The 22094-nt window shown below is 48.0% G+C and overlaps 1 protein-coding gene and 1 long non-coding RNA gene across 7 annotated transcripts in view; both read right to left on the bottom strand.

The window, feature by feature from the left end:
• Positions 1-21049, bottom strand: part of CUX1 (cut like homeobox 1) — a 281274-nt gene extending 260225 nt beyond the window's left edge. For all 6 annotated transcript variants that reach the window (XM_040614108.1, XM_040614070.1, XM_040614078.1 and 3 more), the window contains exon 1: positions 20913-21049. In XM_040614108.1, the coding sequence (XP_040470042.1) occupies positions 20913-20975 (63 nt within the window). In that variant the 5' untranslated portion in view covers positions 20976-21049. The remainder of the gene's footprint in view (positions 1-20912) is intronic.
• LOC121097291 lies at positions 17478-19496 on the bottom strand. The gene is made up of 2 exons (XR_005830894.1): positions 19347-19496; positions 17478-17850 (listed from the first exon to the last, which is right to left on the bottom strand). It is a non-coding gene; the product is annotated as an uncharacterized LOC121097291 (long non-coding RNA).
• Positions 21050-22094: the final 1045 nt, after the last annotated feature.

The following is a 22094-nucleotide window of genomic DNA, read 5'->3' as shown; positions in this document are numbered from 1 at the left end:
AGATCGGGACAGATTCAGAACGTTTGGAGAAGCCGACAAGAGTTTTCAACGCTGACATGACAAGCTGGCCAGGTGCCACCAACAGCAACGGCGGCTGGGGGATCGCACGGCACGGGCGAGCTGGGGGTGCAGAGGGGAGGCAGCCCAGCACCACACCACCGCTGAGCCCCCCCCAAGCCCCCCGACATGCCGAGTGGTGGTCGGCTACCCCTGCACAAAGCCACCCCAAACCAGCCCTCCCTTTCAAACCTTGTTCCTAGAGCCTGACCCAGGCGCTAAGTAGGTTGATTTCCAAGTTTTTCACATCCAGTTGGATATTCAGCAGCCTGGGTGGGAAGACGGGGAGGAGGGATAAAAATCAGCCTCTGTCATCGCTACCGAGAGCCAACTGGTGTACCCACGTAGCCAGTTGGCACTAGCCAGCCATATCTCCATTAATCTGAATTTATGCTAATTCTGTCACTCATCATTACCCGTCAGTCACTGCTGAACCAGCTCTCTGGGAAACACCCCAGTTAAGCTCTATCCTTACCGAGGAAGGATGAAAATAAATTTTAAGGACTCTTTTTTTTCTTAAATAAGGCTGAAACAGAACTTAAGTTCTTGAGGCGGGTAGAAAAGCACTGTATGAATGAACGTATCATGCGAGCACCAGCTCTTCCAGGGACAAGCCATCTTTTCAACACTAAGTTAAATATTTTTAAATGCCCATAAGCTAGGGCTGATTTTACCAAACATATTGCTCCCAACCTGCCTGTTGCAAGACTCGCCTACTCCTAGTGTCAAGCCACCTCAGCTGACCAAACCAGGACCAATGTTAATTTTGAGCTGAGTCGCACTCCCAGCTCAAATCAGCTAATGGCACTGCATCATCCACGTACGCTTTAGGTGTCTTTGTTTTCAAAGTGCAAAAGACCATTTGACAAAAGCTTTCACAAAGTCACACTCAATTTTAGATTCCCTTTAACCTCCACATGCTTCCCGTGAGTTCCCTCAAGGCATGAGTGCCCAACTGCCCCCACCGTAACACATCGCCTTCCACAACATCCCACCCACCCTTAACACTTTTTACCTGACCAACAAGGAACAGTTAAGTACCACTTTACTCTTGGTGTGCTTACAAACATGGAGAGTCAACAACTCATCAACAAAGGCAGAACTACCCTGCTCCAAAGCTGCTGACAAATGGGCCAGACCTCTCGTGACCAGCAGAAAGGCCTTCTCCTGCCTCATTCCAGAGCTGGTGGTGATGGACCTGCTTCATCGTAAGGGTACTACTCGCCAGACTTTCCTTCCCATTTAGTAAAACCTGAACTCCTCTGTGTTAAAAATATAAATTTTATCAAGAATGTTAACTGAAGCATTGATGAAACTTATGGGGAAAAAGCCTGCAAAACATAAACCATTTACATGTACAAAAAACCTGTGCGACTATTTGGATAAAATGCTAATGCCTCCATGCAAATGGACTAGGAAGCATTCAGAGATGCATAAATCTGTTTTATGTCTCATCTCAGGAATTATCATTATGTCAGTATCTGCAGTGGAGCTGAAATGAACTCAAGAGACGCACAATGTGTCGAAGTCACCGGCAGTACTTCCTATCGCAGTGAAATATTCGTTTCAGGTTTGACATCTAAATACTGACTTACACTGATCACGCATAACTGTCAGATGTCTGATGATCCCAGAACAAGGCAATATATCCATAATCCTTCATGTCAGCGGCCCATAAGTTTTGGATTCAAAATACCAAGTGCTAGGGCATATTTTATTTATATGCTCAATGGCTATAGCGCATAATCTTGTCATTGTTCAAACTGCTTAATCCGTCTCAGCATTTAAAATTAAGTTGAAAAGAACCACTAGTGCTTTTAACTGTCCTTAAATTACATTAATTGCCTTGTTAAGCACTTTAACAACCTTATGAAGGAACCTAACTAAATCACTGCTCAAAAGTAAGTCTATAACTTCCACGCACAGAACGGAGCTGTTGATATCCCCCAACTGCAGAACGAGGATCTCCCACACACCGGCCGATCAGAAGCAGATCACAGCAGAGGCTATTTTCACTATTTGCCCAGGCAATGAGCTATGTCAACACCAGCCACTGTAGCACCAACATACTGTATGCATGGAGAAGCACGGAGAGCACCGAAGTTATGCTGTCATGATTCTATTTACGCTCTGTCCTGCGAGCAAGCAACTGATGTCATACGCCTGCATACAACAGAAACAAATTCACAACCTAGAAATTTCTGCTGGCGAGGGATCAACAGGCTGTAATGAGTACTGAAAACAAACTAGCCAGCCTTTAGCCAGAGCTCACTCATCTCTGCTTGAACTATTACACTCGGCTGAAACTTCACCGCTTCAGCTGCAAAGATGTCATTGCCAGCGTCAGCAACAAACCCCTGCAAAGCCAGGGTCGGTGACCAGTATCTTCAGATTTTTAGACCTACAAATTCCCTTTCTGGCATCTGCTTTCCACATCTCGTGTAACTGAAGAATACGTACAGGTGTGGTGGTCAAACAGCTTGACAGAAATATTCTTGTGCATTATAAATAAGCATGCCTGTACCGACACGCAGAACACTCGAACTTGCACAAAACGGCAGCATTTTGCTGACAATCCTTATAGCAACAACAGGCAGAAGTTGAACTAAATACAGTTCAGATCATTTTAAGAATAGCAGTTATACATCCAGAGATACCTGATATACCCAGAAGAAACAATGGAACGAAATGAAGAAATGTGAAGGTTTCAAGCCATCTGTATATATCTGTACTGGGTATCAAACCATCTGCATTATATTCTTAGATCAGCTAAAGCAAACCACTGGCACCAGTGCCAAGCTTGGCAACAGAGATGATTTGGACCGCCACCAACGAGGATGAGCTACCATGCCTTTTAGAATAAATTTTGTAGCAAACACCAAAAGGGTTGATCAACACAGATTATCACAGCTACAACAAGCCAACTAGTTTAAAAAACAGTATCTGCCATCCCACAGGATTTGATTTTATACTCGCACGGTAACACTCTACGCCTAAAAAAAGAAATTAAAAGTTCTTGCTATCCCTGTCCCACAGGGAAATGGCTCAAACCGCTCCCAAGGGTTTTGTACAGCGGGACGAAGCTCCTGCACGTGGTGCCACCGAGCCCAGTGCCTCGCACCAGCTTGTGCATCCAGGTGGACCAAAACGCAGCAGCGCACGGGTGACGTGGGCAGCCAGGCGACCAACTGAAGCCTCAGTAGCATTTTGTGAGGCACACGTGCCTCCTGGGAAGGTCTCCCAGTCTGCTGTGGGACAAGGCTTGGCTTCCTTCATCTCCGGCACAGAAGAGGCCAGCAGCACCAGGCGACCCACGCTCCTTTACTCTGCTCCGACTCCAGCCTCCATCATTCCGCAGCACCCTGCTTCTCCCGGGAAATTCCATCTATCCTTTGAAGTCTAGCCTAAATTTCAAAGGCAAAAATACCAAAATATCCTTGAGGATAAAGGTGCTGATGTAAAGAACATTGACTAACCCCAGTAATTTTATTTTCATATTTTAAAAGGGCCCAAAAATAACTATTCACCACCTTTTCCTCTGCTTGAGATTCTGAGAACAACCCGCCTACCAAAAAGTCTTATTCTCTTAGCGCTAAGGATTTTGCATGGGTGGAACTCTTTAGCTAAAAGTGATGATAAATAACACCTCCTCAATCCTGCAATCTCCAGAAACAGTTTACAAGAATTAATATACTAAGTTGATTTGCAATGTCGAACGAGAACGCCCCAGCCCTCTGAGGTCCACCTGAACTAGGCCAGGTGAGGCATCGAGATGGAGGTAGCACAACACAAACCTCAACTCTCTCACTTATATTCTATCCTCTGTACCTTCGCTGTCACAAAGAGTGCATACCCCCTCCATACGTTTTATGCCTGCAGAATTCCCAAACGTAGCGTAACGTCACAACAGAACGTACCGGCAAGTCACCCATCACCCATCACCCCCCCCGACAGCTTCGCAGGACCCTCCACGATCCTGGGAAGTACAAGATCAGCCCCAAGTTGAAGGTACAAACCTCTGATGCCAGATTTTTTTTTTCCAGTATTCACACAGCACTTAGGTGTTAAATCAGCAACATTAAGAGCGTTTGTTCAACCTTTTGTACGGTTTATACACAAACCATGTGAACTGATAAAAAACAGTGTCTAGAAGCAGCAAGAACTTGCCTGCACGTTCTTCCCCACTATAAACCTGCCATACCAAGAAGAGGCCCCCACATACCTCCCATCTGTGAAATAGGTTGAACATAATTTATTTTCAAAAACTTATGCACTTAATGCAGAGCACCTTCTGAAGTCTCAAATTAAAGGTATTGAAAAACAGCAGAATAATCTCCTTTCCCCAATAAAACATATTCGCACTTTAAACTATGCATATTGTTTAACTCTGTTAGGAATCCTATTATGAGAAACTTATTTTATGAGTCTGCCAAAAAGGATGGTTACCAGAAGCGTAATCACAGTAAGCAATAAAGGCTGACATGGAGTATATTTCTAAGCAATTATAGCAGGTGTTTTAAAGGCATAAAGCTACAGAGTTATAAATCTATTTAGACTCACAGACATGGAAAAAGTAAAAGGCTACCAGAAGGTTCAAACCCTCACAGCAGCTGAATATTGTTCCCCTTCCCCTGCGGACTGCAGCAGCTACGCAGCCATCCCCTATCAATTTCTGCAAGTCAAAAGAATACAATATTAAGCACTGAGGTACAACGACCGTTGAAAAATGAATGAGGAGCCTTCAAAGGAGGATGCAGCACAGATATATATATATATGTGTATATATATGCTACAGAGTTCAGAAAAATACTGCCACTTCAGGATTGCTAGAACTGTTTCAAAAATACCCTTTTCAATCTAATGAAGTCGAGTTGCATGTAATATCTCAGACTGGATGAAGACATTTTAAATCAAGAGTCCGATATAGGGGAGCGTCTACCAAAAGTAAAGCGCTCTGGAAGTACAGCACTGTGGATGTGACAAGTCCTGTTCAGCCCTTACAAAAACTTGTACACGAAACCTCTCTGCAATGCAGAACTGGTGGAAGAAATTCAGGGAGAGCTGACTTGCCAATGTAACACGTAACTTTACAGAACAATTGCCGGTTATCAAAATTGCATAAGCCAAGAGACAACACCAGCTATAAATATGACTACCAGCTATTCCACACAACCCAAAAGCGTCTTGCCAAGCCCTCCTTCATGTTCTCTCTCACACAGACAAAGGCCTCAAAGCCATGGGACATCTGCCAGGGAAACAAATGAAGTTAAAAAACCAGAAGAACATGAACATGTACTAACCTAAACTTGCGTGTTCTTTCTTCCCAATTCCTCCCCCAACACCTCCCCCTACAAAGAAGTCGTCTCAGTTTACAGTACTCTTTTTCCTTCTCCCAACCAGTCTTAACTCTTGGACCCATGTTTTAAAGTTTCCCTACCTTTGAAAAAATAATGTTCAGCTCTTAAATGTTTTGCCAGATCTGGACCACACCCTGCCCTCTCCCAAAATCTTGGTTGTTTGTCTCCTATTGCACATAATCAATTATAGCACTTTCAGGTTTGTATTTTGCATGGTGGGAGCTGATCCAGAAAGGAGATTGTGCTTGTGTGAGCTTGTGTGTTTACACAAACATACACACACACACACACACACACCTTTAGAGCATTGTTTTGTTTCTACTGAACTTTAAGGGATTTTCCTGAAACTGAGTTTTTCACTCGTAAGCAGATAGCACTCGATAGAACAAAAGTATCTGAAAAATTTCCACTTACCGGGTCATGCTAATCACTTAAAACATGAAAAGAAAAAGCAGAATCTCTGTCATTCTATCACCATAAGAACTGGGTATCAATCGTAAGCGGTAACTACGGAAAAAAGCACAGACACCCAGCAGGAATCTTCAGTTCTACTATACGTTTCGCTCGCCCTGTTCTGATACCCGGATTCAGTGTCAGCCACCAGCTCTGACGTTTGACAAAAAAGGGACACGGCAGATTGCCCACCAGCCGCATCATGTGCTGCCAAGTGAGAAATACAAGCTTGGAAACAGTCTCGAGATTCCAGCCAGGACAGCGAGGCTGGAAGCATCACACAAGTGACATAACGAAGCATGGTGGGGAGAGGCTGCAGGGGACGTGGGAAGTTATTGCATGAAATAACTCCGTCAGGCATGCAAAGGAGCTGTTTTCAGTACCGAGCAAGACAACTTCATCATTTAGGATTACCAAGAAATAACTGCAGTTTTCTTCCTTCTGATTTTTCCTTTTTTTTCCACTAAGCCTGACTGCAAAATCCCCTGAACTACCTGAACCTGAGTTTTCCAACATTGTTTTACTTTCCTGTGAGAGTCCTGCTCCTAATTTTTCTTTATCAGCTACTGCAAAGCAACAGCCGTCAGCTCTCACCCAGGATCACCCTGAGCCTAGTTCACAACTTAGGACTCCTACAACACTTAAAAAGAAAGTTTACATCCTATGAAAGACCAGAATCATCTTGTTAATTTGTTCGTTAGCTAGCATAACAGTGTGAACACCACATGTAGACAACTAGTCCATTTATCTTCAGTTTTCAGAAGACAGACATTTTATCAGCACATCTGTTAACACCTCCCTTCAGAAAATACATTTCACCTGCCAGCAAACAAACAGCAAAATAACGTGTCATATCTGGAAAACGAGGGAAAGAGAGAATCAGGATTAGCTTCAGAGTGCTGTAATAAAATAACAATCATCAAATGCTGGAACAGGCGATGCTTCAGCCCTGCGCCTGCAATCTTGCGCTTACTTTTGTTACTCTGCAATACCTACGCGCGCCGTCATGTTACACAGAGATTCTCCCCAGTGCTGCTGTTGAATAACCAAAGAAACATGGTGGTGACAAACTCGGCTTGCGAGGGGGATGGCTGGTGGGAAAGAAGGCATCTCACACAGGCTGTGCTACAGCCGGATGATCCCAAAAGGCAAGTCAGCTACAAGGTGTGAAAGGAAACCAGAGCACCCAGCGGAGGTGGCGCTCCTTGTCCAAACCCTTCTCGAGTCAAGCAGCACCCCTGCGACCGACTTTACCCGCTCATGTAAATGACAAGGGAAAAAAATGCAACATTCTGTTATCTTTCTGTTTAACTTTACATTGCAGCTGCTAGGCAGGTTCTCCGTTTCAAATGCAGGAGCACAGGAGAAGGAACTTTGACCAGCAAACTACACAGGAGCACTTTGGAGTGAGGCTTCCAAGATGCTGAAAACATTTTTAGTAAAGTCCATAAACTGTAGTTCTAATTAAGGATTAAATTTGGAGACTAAACACCTCTTTATTTGAGGGCAGGGAGGCTTAAATCTTTTTGTATTAATGCTAAGCTATATCATCCGATATTTTTGCTATGACCAACCTATAAAACCTGTCAGCTTCACTCAGTTTACACAGGGCTCTAATTATGTTTAACTAGAATCTGAATGATCTAATTACCTAACATCTTACAGCACAAACTACTGAGGACATCTGGTTGAGCAACTGGCAAAGGAGTCAGTGAAATAAATGACTGTTCTGTACCCTGCTCAGGACCCCTGCAAACAGCTCTCCCACCAGACAGGCTCATTTTTCCATCCCACCTGAACGTTCTGCCAACGGGAAAGCAGCACTGGGAGAACAAATCATCCACCGGTTCAAAGAGAGTAGCTGGGTGAAGAAAAACTCTGAGGGCCACAGGTAGGATGCCGGGACTTTGAAGGAGTTTTTCATCTGGCTTTGTTCTTCGTCGGGTGGAAACCCAGATTGTTCTCTTGCATCTCTGGGGTCTTTCTCCCAGGGTTCTTCAGAAGCTGAGAAACGGAGGATCGTCACAAGCTCTGAAATGCTAAAACTGATGTTCAGGTTGGCTACATCGGTGCCAGAAGGATGCCCCTGCACCTGCAAGCCTTGAAAGATTTTAAAACTTTTTAACCATTGCAATGGTGTAAGGGAGCAGATTTTAGCCAAACCAGGGAAAACCACTGGGGCACCGTTAGGTCAGTCATACTGGGAGCACTAAGGCTAAACTGGAAAGAAGCTGTGTGAGCTGAAGGATGGGGCTTGGCCATGCAGCACTTGGCTTAAATGGTTTCCGTAAGGTCAGTCTTGGTCAGCCTTTCCCCCGGCCTGGCTGTGGGCCAGGGTTGAACCGTGCTACACACCCAAGGGCTCTTCAAAGAAAAAGGTGCCCGAAACACTGGGAACTGCTGCCGTGCCCCGTACCATGTGGCCGTGACCCCCTTTGATCTCCTCTCCCTGCACCCACCACACGCCATACCCAACAGCTTACCCTGATACGGTCAAAGGAGAAATGAAACCTAAAGGTTCGGGTTAAAAACCCAGTTAAAGCTGCCGTTTTCCGTCTCTCTTCTTCCTTCCCGAACAGATGGAAACCAGCAATAACCATCTGCGTAAAGCGGCAGTAACTGTAAAGCACAGTAATTCCACAAAAATACACTAACGAGGTCAGTTAAGTGTTTCTCTAATTGTCTATTGCCCGTGACCTTTTTCAAAGATTGCAGATGAAAAACAAAACCAAAACAACTTGTGAAAGATCCTTTGGCACCTTCGACAGCGGCAGGGTTTGATCCTGCATGGTGGGGAAATGCCAGTTTGGGAATAACGTTCTGCCTTCCGAGATTGCCCCCCCCCCCCCCCCCCCCGTGCCAGTGCGCCCCTCGCTCCCCTGGGCAGAACGAGGTAGACCATCCAGCCGCCCTCTTCCACCCCAAAACGTGGTTCAAGCCCTGAACCAGCAGTAAAACTAAACCATTCCGGTACATGCGATGCAGCAAATGTTTTGGAATCCTTCATGATCAAAGCTACTCTATTAATAAACTTATATTTTTATATTCCTTGCAGCTGAAAAATCCAATTAAAACATTACAGTGACCTTTTAGCAGGGAACTAACTACTGTCACCGGGAGGATGAAGTATCAGAAGACACCCTAAGCAGGGTTCCAGCAAAAATGGCACAGATACTGAAAGATACTGTTACAGTTGTTGTACTTCAGTCACTGGGGTGGTAAAGGATGGCCTAATTCAATAGGAAGATCTGAGAAGCTTTTATTAGGTCTCCAAACTAGTGTAACTGACAGTTAAACAAACAAAGTGTCATGCCTTAAGTCAGCATTTAGAAGGTAAATTTATAATGAAGAGCTGACAATCAAGAAGCCGTACAAAGAGGCTGCTGCCAACCGACAACTTTAACAAAAAAAAAAAAGAACAAACCCTAGCTGTAGAATGAAAATTTCTTACCACTGAAATTAACTTCACAATTGGTTGGTAAAATTATTATAGCAAATAAATAGGGCGTAAAAACACCGTGATATATGACTACATTTTGCTGTGACATATCTAGAAGCAAACAAGATAAAGAGCAGTGAATGCCCAAAAACAATAGAAGTAGGTGTGTTTTTTTTCAAACCAGGCATGCCTGCTAGCTTACCAGCTTCCACTTAATCTGTCTGTACAAAACCAAAGTTCACTTTGAAAATGAAAAATAACACACGTACCCAACATTTCCTGACACCGGGAGCTTACACATTTGTTCAGGCACTCCAGAAGAAAGCCTGCAGCGCCAAACGCCTGCCTGCCATCACCTTTCACCAGCAAGGGTCCCGAATGGTATCGGGAGCTGCAGGACTGTGGGACCGGAGCACAGACAGCACCTTTTAGGACATCGGGAGAACTTGCACTGCCATGAGCAAGCAGCGCCCAGCGCCCGCTGTACCCCCAAACTAACTTTTTAGCTCTCGCAGTAATTTTCAAAAAGGTGGCACGTATGTATGCTCTGGAGCATAGCGACCACTTTCTAAGATCCTGAAAACAATCTGAACTACTACATTCTTCTTCTAATCCTAGTTAAAGTAGGTTTTCACAGTTCCAATTTTAGCCTTCAAGTTCTATTTACAGGTCAGAAAATCCCAGATAGTGACATTAATCAAGTTTTACTTAGCTTGGCACATTAAAGAAGGAACTATTCTCAGGATATGCCAGGATGTCTCAGATACTAACGGATTTTTATTTGCTATCTAAAACAAGCTGATCACGGCACAGTGTGTGCACCCTTTTAATCATCTGTGCTGTATTTAAAATACCACCCCAAGAAAAAAAAAAAAAAAAAAAAAAACCAAACCCCACACAGTTCTAGTATCACAAGTTGATGGCATGGAGCACAGCAAAGGGCTCAGGAAGAGAGAAACGGGTATCAGAAGTGGCACAGGAGCCAGCAGCTTTGCAGTACAGCTTTCCCATCATGGGACTGACCAAGGCTCTGCCTGCACATCCCTAAAAAGCCTGAAACTAGCTCCTCCTCGCGAGCACAGAAACAGCGAACGAGGTTCTACACATAAAACCCAGAGCATGGCTTTGTAAGACAATTTGACTTGATTCAAATCCTGATCTTAAAAAAAAAAAAAAAAAAGGAAACAATCTCCAGTCCTGCAGGGGTTAAGGACTGTCAGTAACACAGCACCCACGGGGTCTCGCAGGATCAGAAAACTTTCTTGGTTAGGAAAACACAGAAAATAAATTCTCACAGCCCGATTCTTCCCTCCTGACTGTCGCACCTAACACTTCTTGCCTCCTGTGCAGCAAGAGCACAGCAGCCCCCCGAGTTAACCCCACCAAGCCACAAGTATCAACTCACTTTTGAAAGGAATGAAAAAACCATATTCTGTGTTCAAGCAGTAACTGTGAGTATGAAGTACATTTACTTGAGAATATGGGGGGCAGGGTGTTGTGAACGGCAGTGGAGAGGTGAGCTGAAGACACAACATTTAGCACACTGCCCTTGTCCAAAGAATTTCGATAGCACGACTCCATGCCAAAGAAAACGTGCAGAAACCTATAAGCAAAAGAAAACTAGAGCTCCTGAAACAGACAGGACAGAGCTGGAAGAAGGGAAGGGAGGACCGACTGGTGTAGTCACAACTTTTTTCTTTTCTATTTTTTAAGTCTATGAAACACTTCTTGCACTCACAGAAAAAAAAATCAGGTTACAATGGCGTTAAGCAACTCGGCACGGAGGTCCCTCCACAGAAAATCAGTTGCAAGACTTCAGTGGCTCCTTGTTTGTAAATGTTTAATATTATCCCATCTCCACAATTAATATTAGAAAAGCAGCTATGCTCATACCAGACATACCAAACCAAAGTTAAGTACTATCAAAATTAACACATGCATGCAGCAGAAAAATAGATATGTAGTTTGCTGACAAAATTAACATTATCATATTTCAGCTCATAGACAAAGGGTACGTTTTATTTATGCCTGAAAATGAAGCAGACATCCTTAAGTGATAAGATGATACAAATTTACTTTGACATGCACATGCAATAAAATGTGTAAATGCCCAATAAAAATAAGATGAAAAATAATTACAGACAAAACACAAGTATAAATGTTATTGAGCTATTCTGACAACATTTGTATTAGACATCAATGAAACAACAAGAAAAAGAATTAAGTTGATTAGAAACATGAGATAAAGGAAGAAACTGAGAAGCCGCTGGACTAGCACGCAGAGATTCATCTCTATTCATAACTTAACCGTGAGCCGGGTTAGAAAAGGCAGCTCCTTCCCACCCAAGCTCAGAAGACTACGACTACGCATGTGTTGAAAATTAAGCACATGCAATAATGCTTACTGGGTCAGGGCCCTTGTGTTGTGCTAAACAGGGATAAAGCTTATTCACCTTTGCAAAGTTCACCGAGCTGAGCACACCAGACCTGCTCACAGTGCTGGTGGGCAGGAGCGGTGACGGAGCAGCACCTCTCCAGCCTCATAGCTATTCAGGAGGCAAACCCATGCAGAATGAGTTGGCGATCAATATTTCTGATGGCGCAAGTAGACAGCTAAATCATAACCTCTAACCCCGCTGACAGTTTTAGCAGGCTATCGATGCTTAAGACTAAAAAACTTGAAGAATTTGAATGGAAGCTGCTGTACGAAAGTTTCAAGCCACACCATCATACATCTTGGGTGAATAAAGAACCTCAGCCTGCAGGTCTAACACCTTACATCAAATCTGCACTGAACATATGCCTCTCCTTCGCCATTCGGGGGGCTTGCACGCTGCCATGCACAGTCCTTACAGCCTGGATAAAAGCCCTGCTGGCCACTGAGGATCCTCCTCCACCTGGAGCACAGGGGCCAGCCTGTCCTGAAGCAGGGAGCTGGTTCAAACCTAACGCTGCAGCTAGCTCAGGACTACGATGCAACCACAAACTGCTGAGTATGCAATCCAACATTCCTATCGCTGGGTGCCTATAATGTAAATGGGAAGCAGCCTTTAATGTACAGAGAAATCCAAAGGGAAACCTGATAAATCGCATGTCTTGCCTTCAAACAGTACCCCACGGAGGTATATTTTAAAAGTAAGAGTGTGTGCATGTACGAGTAACCCCAGACCATAACTTTTTCACCATTTGCAGGGAACTTTTTCTGCCAATGATGTGGTACCAGCCATCACCAGGACACCCAACCGCTCAGCTCTTTTCCCATGTTCATTTCTGTGGACACGGCTTCCAGCAACAAGCCTGAAAAGTACCTACAAATCAACAGTAGCATATCCTCCACTTAATCCATTTAAAAATAAAGCTAACAAAGGTGTAGAAAATGGAGCAACTAAGTCTTATTTATCCACCATACAGAGCTAAGTAGTAGCAAAAAAGAAACAGTAAGTGCTAACTCACAATCTTGTATCTCAAAGTGCTCTCAAAGAGGGGTTGGAAGTGCTATCAGTGTTTCCCAGATGGAGAAGCAAACCAGCAGAGGCCAAGCAGACCCATGGCAGAGCTGAGAACAGGCATGCTTCAACTGCTAACCACACAACTCAAACTCCCAACTTACTTCGAAGTTACTACTACCTAGCCACTGTCGCTCAAACTGCATCCGAACCAATGAAAGGCTCCTTACACCTGTTCCAGTCCCCCTCAGCATGACTGCCCCAAGTAAGGGCTCACAATACATATGGATTTTTGATGGGCTGATGCATACCAGCTGAAGCTTACCATTTGGGAAAGAGAAACCTTTTGTTTTCCTTAAAATAGTGGATCAGCAACTCCATGCAACCTCAAATACCTAGTAGAGATACCAGAGGGAGCAGGAGGCGTAAGACCTAACCCATCAAACCTCCACTGCATGTCACCATCTGCAGCATTACCTTTTAGGTTTGCAGTTTAGTTTCTATAGGAATAAGCCAGGGCATTCCCATGCAAAACATACAACCCCTTTGCACCTAAGATGTATCTAGTCTGAGCCTTTGGGAAGCCTCTGAAGGAAGACAAAAGCTATTAAATTGCCTTGACCAACACCTCCTTTTTTTAAAGTAAGAACCATGAGAACGCTTCTACTACTCATAATACCTGAAAATACCATCCCAGTGGTTAAAAGGCTAAGAGGGACATAAACCCTATTTGTCACAGGGCAACATTACAAATCCATCAGCATACTCTGAAGTCATACCATCACCCCAGTATCTCACGTGCAAATCTTACCAGGATGCTTCCACACGAACAGCTGGGTGATAAACCCCAGGCTAGCCTTTCATAGGGTCAGTGAGCGCAGGTGAGCTGGACCTGACTGCAATGCTACAGCCAGGCATTTACTGGGAGACCCTCCGTACTGCCCAGCTGCACTGCCGAATATTTATATAAATTCTAAAATAAGCTCTCCTCTTCTCCCAACTGCACTAAGAGTTTCATTTCCAAGTCCTGGGCTTATGCTCACTTCTTAACTCCTTCCTTTCTTCACCACTTCCCCCTCACCCACCCAGTGCTTTAAACAGCATCATTTCCCCTACTCCACTTTTTTTTTTTTTTAATTTTACTTCCCCGCAACGTTACTGCCCGCAGCTTGTCACATGTGAGTCTCAGACAGAAACTGCCAGTTTGCAGCAAGGAGAGACCACTACAACGTAAGCATCACAAAAGATTCAGGTGCCCTGTATGCACGCACCCCCAAACCTGTAAAAGCAATCCCACAGCGACATGGTAACGGAGCAGCACAGGAGCATCATGTCTCCATAGCCCAAGGGATCCTACAGAACACGAGCAGGAGTTAGACCACTAATGTTTGGTCTCACCGACACACTCATGTGCAACGGCTCACCCGACCACCGGCCAAACACAACATCCCTGCATCCAGCAAAACCAGGGCTCTGGCCCCGCTGGCCATCGTCCAGCTGTTCACCGAGGCTTTAGCCTAAATTCCCACACTATTCACAGAAATCTCACCCTGGCACGGCCAGATGCTGCCACCTCCAAGCTTGCCTACCCACTAAAGGTACGGTTCCACACCCATGATAGGAACAACATAGGAACAACAGGATCTGCTCAGCTCTAATGTTATGGACTCCTCCGAAAAAGCCTCGGAGACACGGCCTTCATCCTCACACGCCGCTAAAACCTCGCAGCCAGGAACACAAAGATACGAGGGGAGTTTAAAGGCATCTCAATACAGCAGCTTAAGCATTTCTGTGCACCTGCTTCGGAGCTTGTCAGAGGAAGGGTGAGCTCTACCTCTGCTCTCCCCGGGCAGGTCAAGCACCACCCCAGCTCCGGCTCCCCTCCTTCCCCCATGTGAAACGCCAGCCCGGCTCCAGCCCTGGCAGAAACTTCCTTATTACCCCAACTGCCAACAAAAGGCATTAAATTATCACAAGGCAAGAAAGCGAGCGAACCGCCAGCAAGGCAAAAAGCTGTTAGATAAAACGTGAGTCTGAAAGGCTCCAACTTCAACCCTATGGCTGCGCAGAGCCATCCCCCGGCTTCAGCACCCTCCTGGCAAAAAATGCCTTTACTCATGCTATACTAAAGGCACATAGCTAAATGCTAAGGCACAGAAGTGACCAAGTAACAGCGTAGTAAGAACTGCTCTACCTTGCTAGAGTCAAAACAGAAGCATGATCAGGGAACCACGGTCAATCAAACAAATTCCTTACTGCCTTCCTGGGAATGCCAGCACTGCTTGACAATGGGGGAGAGCACTGCTACACCCCACCAACCTACACCCAACGTCTGCACGCTCCGTGTCTGATCTTAATAAAACCCTTCTGCTGTTAACATTCAGCTATCTGTCTGGATTTCCATGTTCTCTGCAACCCGAACAATGTAATATACTGTATCTTCTTCATTATAACTAACAATAAAAGCAAAAATTACTTCTTTGCCTTGTCAAACCAGAAACAACCAGGCTAAGAACATATATGTCACAAAAGGAGTAAGATTCACCTTATCTTTACTAATTTAAGAACATTAACTATTCTGATCATGCAGTTCTCTCTATCTTTCCTGGTAAATCCAACATCACACCTACAATCTCACATTTGAGCACTCTTGTACAAATCTCTTTGCCCTAGACTCCCTGCCCTCTGCTATCAATCCCATCTCAGCTTTCCCCCCCCTCGGCTTCACATCTGCCCCCCTACACCTTCATGCAATGCTGGAACACCATCACTGTATTCTCTGCGCAGAAAACATCATATTTTCAACACCTCACCCCTGAAGGATATAGGCAACAGCCAAACACAAAGATAAGCAAAGAGTAAAACGTAAAGAACACGTGCAAGAGAAACCTGAATGTAAAAGGTGGGAACTTATTACCCTGCTCATATAAGAAGGGCCACAAGTCCATGGGCGCTGCCTGCCTGGCGACTTAAAAAATACTAAGCATCTATATATGTTATCTGTTCTTTATTCAATAAATAAACTGCCTTTATTTTCAGCCTCAATGTGATCAAACTGAAACTCTGGATTATGCATTTTTCTACATCCACTTTCTGCATTACAAATCAGCTTGCAAATAAAGAGTAATTGTTCACATGGAATTTTAGATTGCATGTAATTTCTTCTATAGCAAACGTTTCACCCATTACTTACTTGGTATTGTTACATGCAGCCAAGCAGTGCAATCTTTTTTCAAAAAAACCCCAACCATTACCATTTTCCAAATCCTCACTACTGCATTTCTCAATGCATTATCCAATTAACCACAAACTTGGCATAAAAGTAGAGTGATTGAAACACGCACTAATTCTGCCATGTTCAGATGGGCATTACTTCATTTACGGAAAGAGGGCTAGAAATGTTTTCAGAAATCTCTTTCCAAGGAACAGGAGGACTCAAGGAACAAGATTCAAGGAATCCTGTGAAAGCCAAATTCTCCACCCATCAAGGGCCCTTCTAGGTCACGCGTGTTGGACGTTCAGGGCCACCACAAACAGCCAAAGCCTTCCTGCAGCAGGGAAGCACAGCTCCCACAGTATATTGGCAGCGGTGCCCTGGCTTTCACATCCCTCTCAGCTCTCCGCATTGCATCTTCCTGCAGAACTACCAAGCTGCTTTTACTACACGTCTCTGCTCAGGTGGGGGGCAGCAGGAACATACTTAGAGTAGCTAGAGACTCTTTTCTTGATATACATTTAACTACCATGATAAATAGTAAAGCACTGCCTACTTTTAGGCAGAAACTACAAGTTCTACAGTAACCTGCAAAGATAAACAGAATTAAACACTAAGATGTGATGGCTAATTCATTTCTGGTGAAGCATGTTACCTCCCTCACTTAAAGCACATCAACTGGTGTTCTGGTACAATCAGATCCAACTAGAAGATGCCAACAACTCCACCTGTTTCTAATTCAATAATAGAAGCGCTTCCGTATTCAAATGCTGCTCGTTACTACTTATTTTTTCCAGATTTTGTTACAAATTTTGTAATGTTTTAAGATCAATGGTTTACCTTAAACGATTAGTCACAGCATGCACAGAACTAATACTCCATGCTTACTTTAATCCCATATGATGCAATACCAGGACGAGATTTTTAAAAAAACAGAAACGCGTGAGCAAGATTTGGCTTGAGATTTTCATCCCCCAGCTCGACAGTAACAAGTTACACCGCTCTGCTCAAAGTAAGAAACAGTACTTTTTACCAGTGCATCTGCCTGTCCTAAAAAGCTACAACGACATTTTAAGACTTTCATTTACTGTCAAAATTCTTCAATAGTTTGTGAAGTTTCCAAATGGTATTATAACCTCTTCCACTCACCCTGCAGATTTGACCTAGACTCCAGACTCAAGCTAAACTTACTCATGCGACACTGCTGGGCAAAAAGGTACGGCAGGACAAACTGCCTCCTCTGACACGGATACATACACACACACCCCCAGGAACATTAAGCAAGATCCTAAAGAGAACTGCATGCCATCCCCACGGGAACGTGCCGCCCATTTTCCTGCTCTCCAGCAGAGGGTTGGTTTGTGATGGAGGTGATGATGACACCAAAAAAACGACAAACTCAAAAGAGGCCGGCAGCAGCAGGTTACCTTGACGCTGCTGCACGCCAACCTGATTCAGACCACCCAACTGCTTCCAAACAGGAGACGCAGCAGCTCTAACTCGAGGGCAACAACATTTCTCCAGTGATTTAATTTGCATTTATCGCCACAATATTCACCATTTGCAAGGATCTGTTTTCTCCGCGCACTGCAACTCCCTCGCCATCAGTTACTAGACGTGGGTCCGTCTTCAACCACGTGGCCAACCGATGCAGAAACACCATGCTAATTCCACCGTTTCTTTAGGAAACGCAACTAAGAGAAAAGGGTTAAGTTTTCGCCTGCGTGCCTTTCAGGGACAGTCTCAAGTGAAGATCCACGTTTGATACCTGCAGGAAACTGCCATTTTTGCATCTCGTATTCCATTTGTGAACAGACCTTTTTGTTCTTTAATCCGAGTTCTGAATTATTTAATTTCTGCCTCCAACTCTTGAAATCTCTCTTCCTATAAACAAGAGGTTATTTAGTGAGAGGAAATAAATAATTTAAGGAGTCAGACCCTAAAGTGTTTCTGGCTCTGTTTTTAATTAATATTGATACAAACTTGAGAAACCTCCCGCTTAATATGACAAGGCAGGTCGGAGCTCATCAACAGTTAAATGTCTTCTTCTAACAGAACGTAGAAGAGGAAGTTGCGAGCAGACAGGGCGCATGTCGCTCGCTGCGGGGCTGCACAGCCTCAGCTCCTTACAACTTTCTGGTGCAGGAAAACTTCAGCTTTAAAGGCATCGAGACCCAGAGCTACGGGAGTGGGAGTTTACAGGGCACAGATGCAACAGCGTTAAGCATAAATCCCTCAGGTTTTTGTCCTGGAATAGGGTTAAAGGAAGCGCAAGCGAAAGCATTTTTATTTTCTGGAATTCCACGCTCGAAATACGTTAGTACAAATGACAGGGGAAGGAGGGAGGTATGGACAGTTCTGTAAGACTGAACTTCATACTCACTAAGGATAGTTTTTATAGCATATTGCTTCATCTGCAAGTGGGAGTAAATATTACACTACCTCTTCATGCAGATGGGTGGATTAAAAAAAATAAAAAGCTAATTTGAAACAAATTAACTATTCTGCATATGGATGAAGGTACTCTCTACCTCTCTGGTCACTCCAGGACTCTGCACAAACCGTGTGCAGTTAATAAACTCTGCGCTGCGTACAGATCGCCCAGTGAACCTGCCAAAAGGTGAACAGCCTCAATCCGCAACATGTATAAATAATTGCAAGTCCTCAAAAGCAGGTAATGAATATTGTTCAAACAGCTCTAAGCTAGCGTTACCAGAATGCTTCAAAGGAGAACCTACAAGCTGTTCAAGTCTGACTGTCACATTCAGTCTGCAAAAACGAGATTAAGGTTTGCACAGCGATACTCCACAACAGGTTTTACAGTATGCACAGAAATTAAATTATGATAAAAGTGAGCTATTTTTTACTAAAAACAGAATAGAACGATCTATCAAAATGCCATTTGGCTGCGTTCATTACATTTTAGAATTTAATTTACATGATAGATACTTTAACGTAATATGTTTTAATCAATAAGCATTTCTGAAGGCTTTATTTTTACAGGTAATATTTCGCCTTCTTTACCATTAAATGTAACGCCACGGCAGTGACGTTGGGAACGTTTATTTTCCTATGCTAAGCAAGCACAACCACACAGCCACAGAGGCAAAAGCAAAAGTCCCCAATTAAAGATGTCAGACCTTGTTTAACTACATCTTAATTTAATCCCTTTTATTTTATACAATGCTACATCTGGATCTCATTTTCCGTATTCCTGTAGGTATTCTGGGTCACTATTAAGAATCCTTTCAAGTTAGCAAAGTTCAGCCAAGTCTACCTTAATCCAAAGCCTTTAAGAGAAACAATAAAACACGAGGAGGGGGGTGGAAAGAGGGAAAAGCCTGAACCAAAACGCTACTTTACCCCACCTCCCACCGCACCTGAAAGTCAGAAGGGACCAGCCTCCTACTACAGGTCCTACGTAGCTCTTCCCCTTTCGGGGGCTGCGGGGCTGGGGTTTTTTGTTGGGTTTTCGGATGTCGGTTTTGCAGCAGCGCTCCCGCTAGCTCAGCCCCGCCGAGGGGAGGGTCCCCCGGGTCCCGCTCCCCGGCTCTGTGTGTGTCGTCCCCCCCCCGCGCCCGCCCTCACCTCCAGCGGGGCTGCGGCTCTGCCCAGCATCGGCGCGCCGTGCCCGCCGCCGAGGGGGCCGGGGTGGGCAGCCGCCGGCTTTCGAGCCAATTTATTTAAACGGGAGGCACCGGAGGGTTCGGAGAGGCAGGGCAGCGCCTTCCTGCACCAATCAACTGGGAGAAACACGCGTGTTGCAATCCCATTCAGCGGCGGGAGCAGCACCAATTCATCGTTTGACAGACACCCCCCCACCCCCGACCCCGATCTATACCCCGGCAATTCTGTTAAGCAGCGGCCCCGCTCCGCGCACGCACCCCAGGGCCGAGGGGGAGCCGGGGGGCGCTGGCTGCCGGGCGCTTTCCCTCGGGGGACGCGGCACTCGCGGGCGGTTGGGAGCCAGCGCAGCATCAACGTTCCGCGCATCTGTCAGACCGGGCGGCGGGAGGCTGCAGCCCGCGGTTATGTAAGCGCGCCCCGCCGCCGCGGGGGTGCCCCGCCGCCCGCCCCCCTGCCCCGCCGCCCCCCGGCCCGCGCCCCCGCTGCCCTCCGCGCCCCCCACCCCCGCGCCGGCCGCTCGCACCCTTCCCGCCCCGCGGGACCCCGCCGCGGCCCCGTCCCTCGCCCCCCACCCCCCACCCCCCCAGCGCGGCGCTGTGCCGGCGGGCCGCGGCGCTCGGAGGGCGGCGGGCCGGAGCCCCCTGCCCGGCGGCGGCGGAGGGCCGGCACCCCGCGGCGAGGCGAGGCGGCGGCGGCGGCCGGGCAGCGGCGGGGGAAGCGCCCGCCTGGCCGGCACCACAGCGCCCCCAGCCCCCGCCGCTCCGCGCCTGCACGCCGAGCCCGGCCGGCTCCCTGCGCCCCCACACAAAGTCCCAGCACTCGGTAAACTTTCCCCGGCTCCCGGCGAGAAAAGGCGGCGGGGAAGCGGCGGCGGCGCGAAGGGGCAGGCGGGGGGGAGGCGGCGGGCGGGCGGGGGAAGAGGAGCGGCCGCCGGCAGCCCCGCCGCCGCCCGCCGCCCCGCCGCCCCGCACGGCCCCGGCCGCCGGGGGGGAACGGGAAGCGGGGAAGAGAGCAGCCCGGGACGGAGCGGGCGAAGCGGCGACGGCCCCGGCAGCGCCGGCTCCGGCGCCATCTTGGGCTGATCGATGAATTGAACAAAGAGGATCAATTTCCGATGGGGCCGGTGATCAGTGGCGGGGGGGGGGGCGGAGGGAGCGGAGCGCCGCGGCCGGGCGGAGCGGGGGGTTCCCTTTAGGCGGCGCGGGCCGGCAGCGGGAGGAGGAGGGGGAGGCCGGGCCCGAGGGAAGGCGGAGAAGGGAAGGGGGGGGGGGGGGTCCGGCGGCGCGGCCCGGCCGGTGCGGCGAGCGGGGGAGCCTGACCTGCAGCTGCTGTAAATCAAAGCGCTTCCAATATTGAAACATCGATCCCACATTGGCCGCCATCTTGAGACATATTGAGACAGAGTGAGCGGCTGATAGAGAGAGAGGGGCTGGAGTTCAGGAGCCGGGAGGGAGGGGGGAGGGAGGGAGGGAGGGAGGGAGCCAGCCGGGAGGGGGGAGGAGGGGCGGGGGGGCAAGGCGGAGGGAGGCGGGCGGGGAGCGCCCAAATCCCGGCCTGGAGCCCGCGCCCGCCCGGAACACGGACTCAACCCGGCCGCTCGCGGGGGGGGCGGGGGGGGGGCGCCGCGCCCGCGCGTTCACAGGGTGGTCGCCCACCCCCACCCCCCGCCACGCACCCACGCACACACACCCCCCGCACCCCGCGCTGCCCGCCCGGGGGGCCCGCGGGGGGACCTGCCAGCGGGGCGGGGCGGGCAGCGCGGGGTCCGACCGAGCCTGGCGGCGCCAGGCAACGCGGCGGCGGGGGGGGGGGGGCTGCGGGGGGCTCCGCGGGGCAGCGCGGCGGCGGGAGGGGGGGCTCCGCGGGGATGCGCGGTGGCGCGGGGGGTGCTCCGAGGGGCTCCGCGTGGCAGCACGGCGGCGGGAGGGGGGGGCTCCGCGGCGATGCCCGGCGGCGGGGGGGGGCTCCGCGGGGACGCGCGGCGGGGAGGGGGGGGCTCCGCGGGGACGCGCGGCGGCGGGGGGAGGGCTCCGCGGGCCAGCACGGCGGCGGCGGCACTGCCCGCGGTCGGAGCCCCCGGCGTGGGGCACGGATGCCCCCGGCGCGGAGCGCGGAGCCCCCCCCGCTGGCCGCGGCCCCCCCAAGCGGTGCACGCAGCTCCCCCCCCGCCGCCGGTGCGCGGAGCCCCGCGGTGCGGCGCGGTTAATGGCAGGCTGTCACCCTGGGGGAGCCGGCGGTCTGAAATGAGTTTGGGGGAACAACAATGAGCAAGTTCACCGGGGGCTGCCCGCGCCCCGGCCCGGGCGGGTCCGGCTGCAGCGAGGGCCGGTGTGAGTGTGGCCGGGCACTTACTCACAGGGCAGTGCCGCTGCCTCCGAGGGGCCGGCTGCCACCAAGGTTGGGAAATCAGCTCATAGCTCCGCGCAGGATATCCATAGAAACGGAGATTAAAAGGATGAAATAAACTTATCTTGTTCTAAACAATAATGTTGCTATAAATA

The sequence above is a fragment of the Falco naumanni genome, chromosome 1 (genome assembly GCF_017639655.2).
Source record: "Falco naumanni isolate bFalNau1 chromosome 1, bFalNau1.pat, whole genome shotgun sequence".
NCBI classification, from domain to species: domain Eukaryota; kingdom Metazoa; phylum Chordata; class Aves; order Falconiformes; family Falconidae; genus Falco; species Falco naumanni.
The sequence above is the reverse complement of the archived record's forward strand: the minus strand, read 5'-3'. Positions and strand labels throughout refer to the sequence as shown.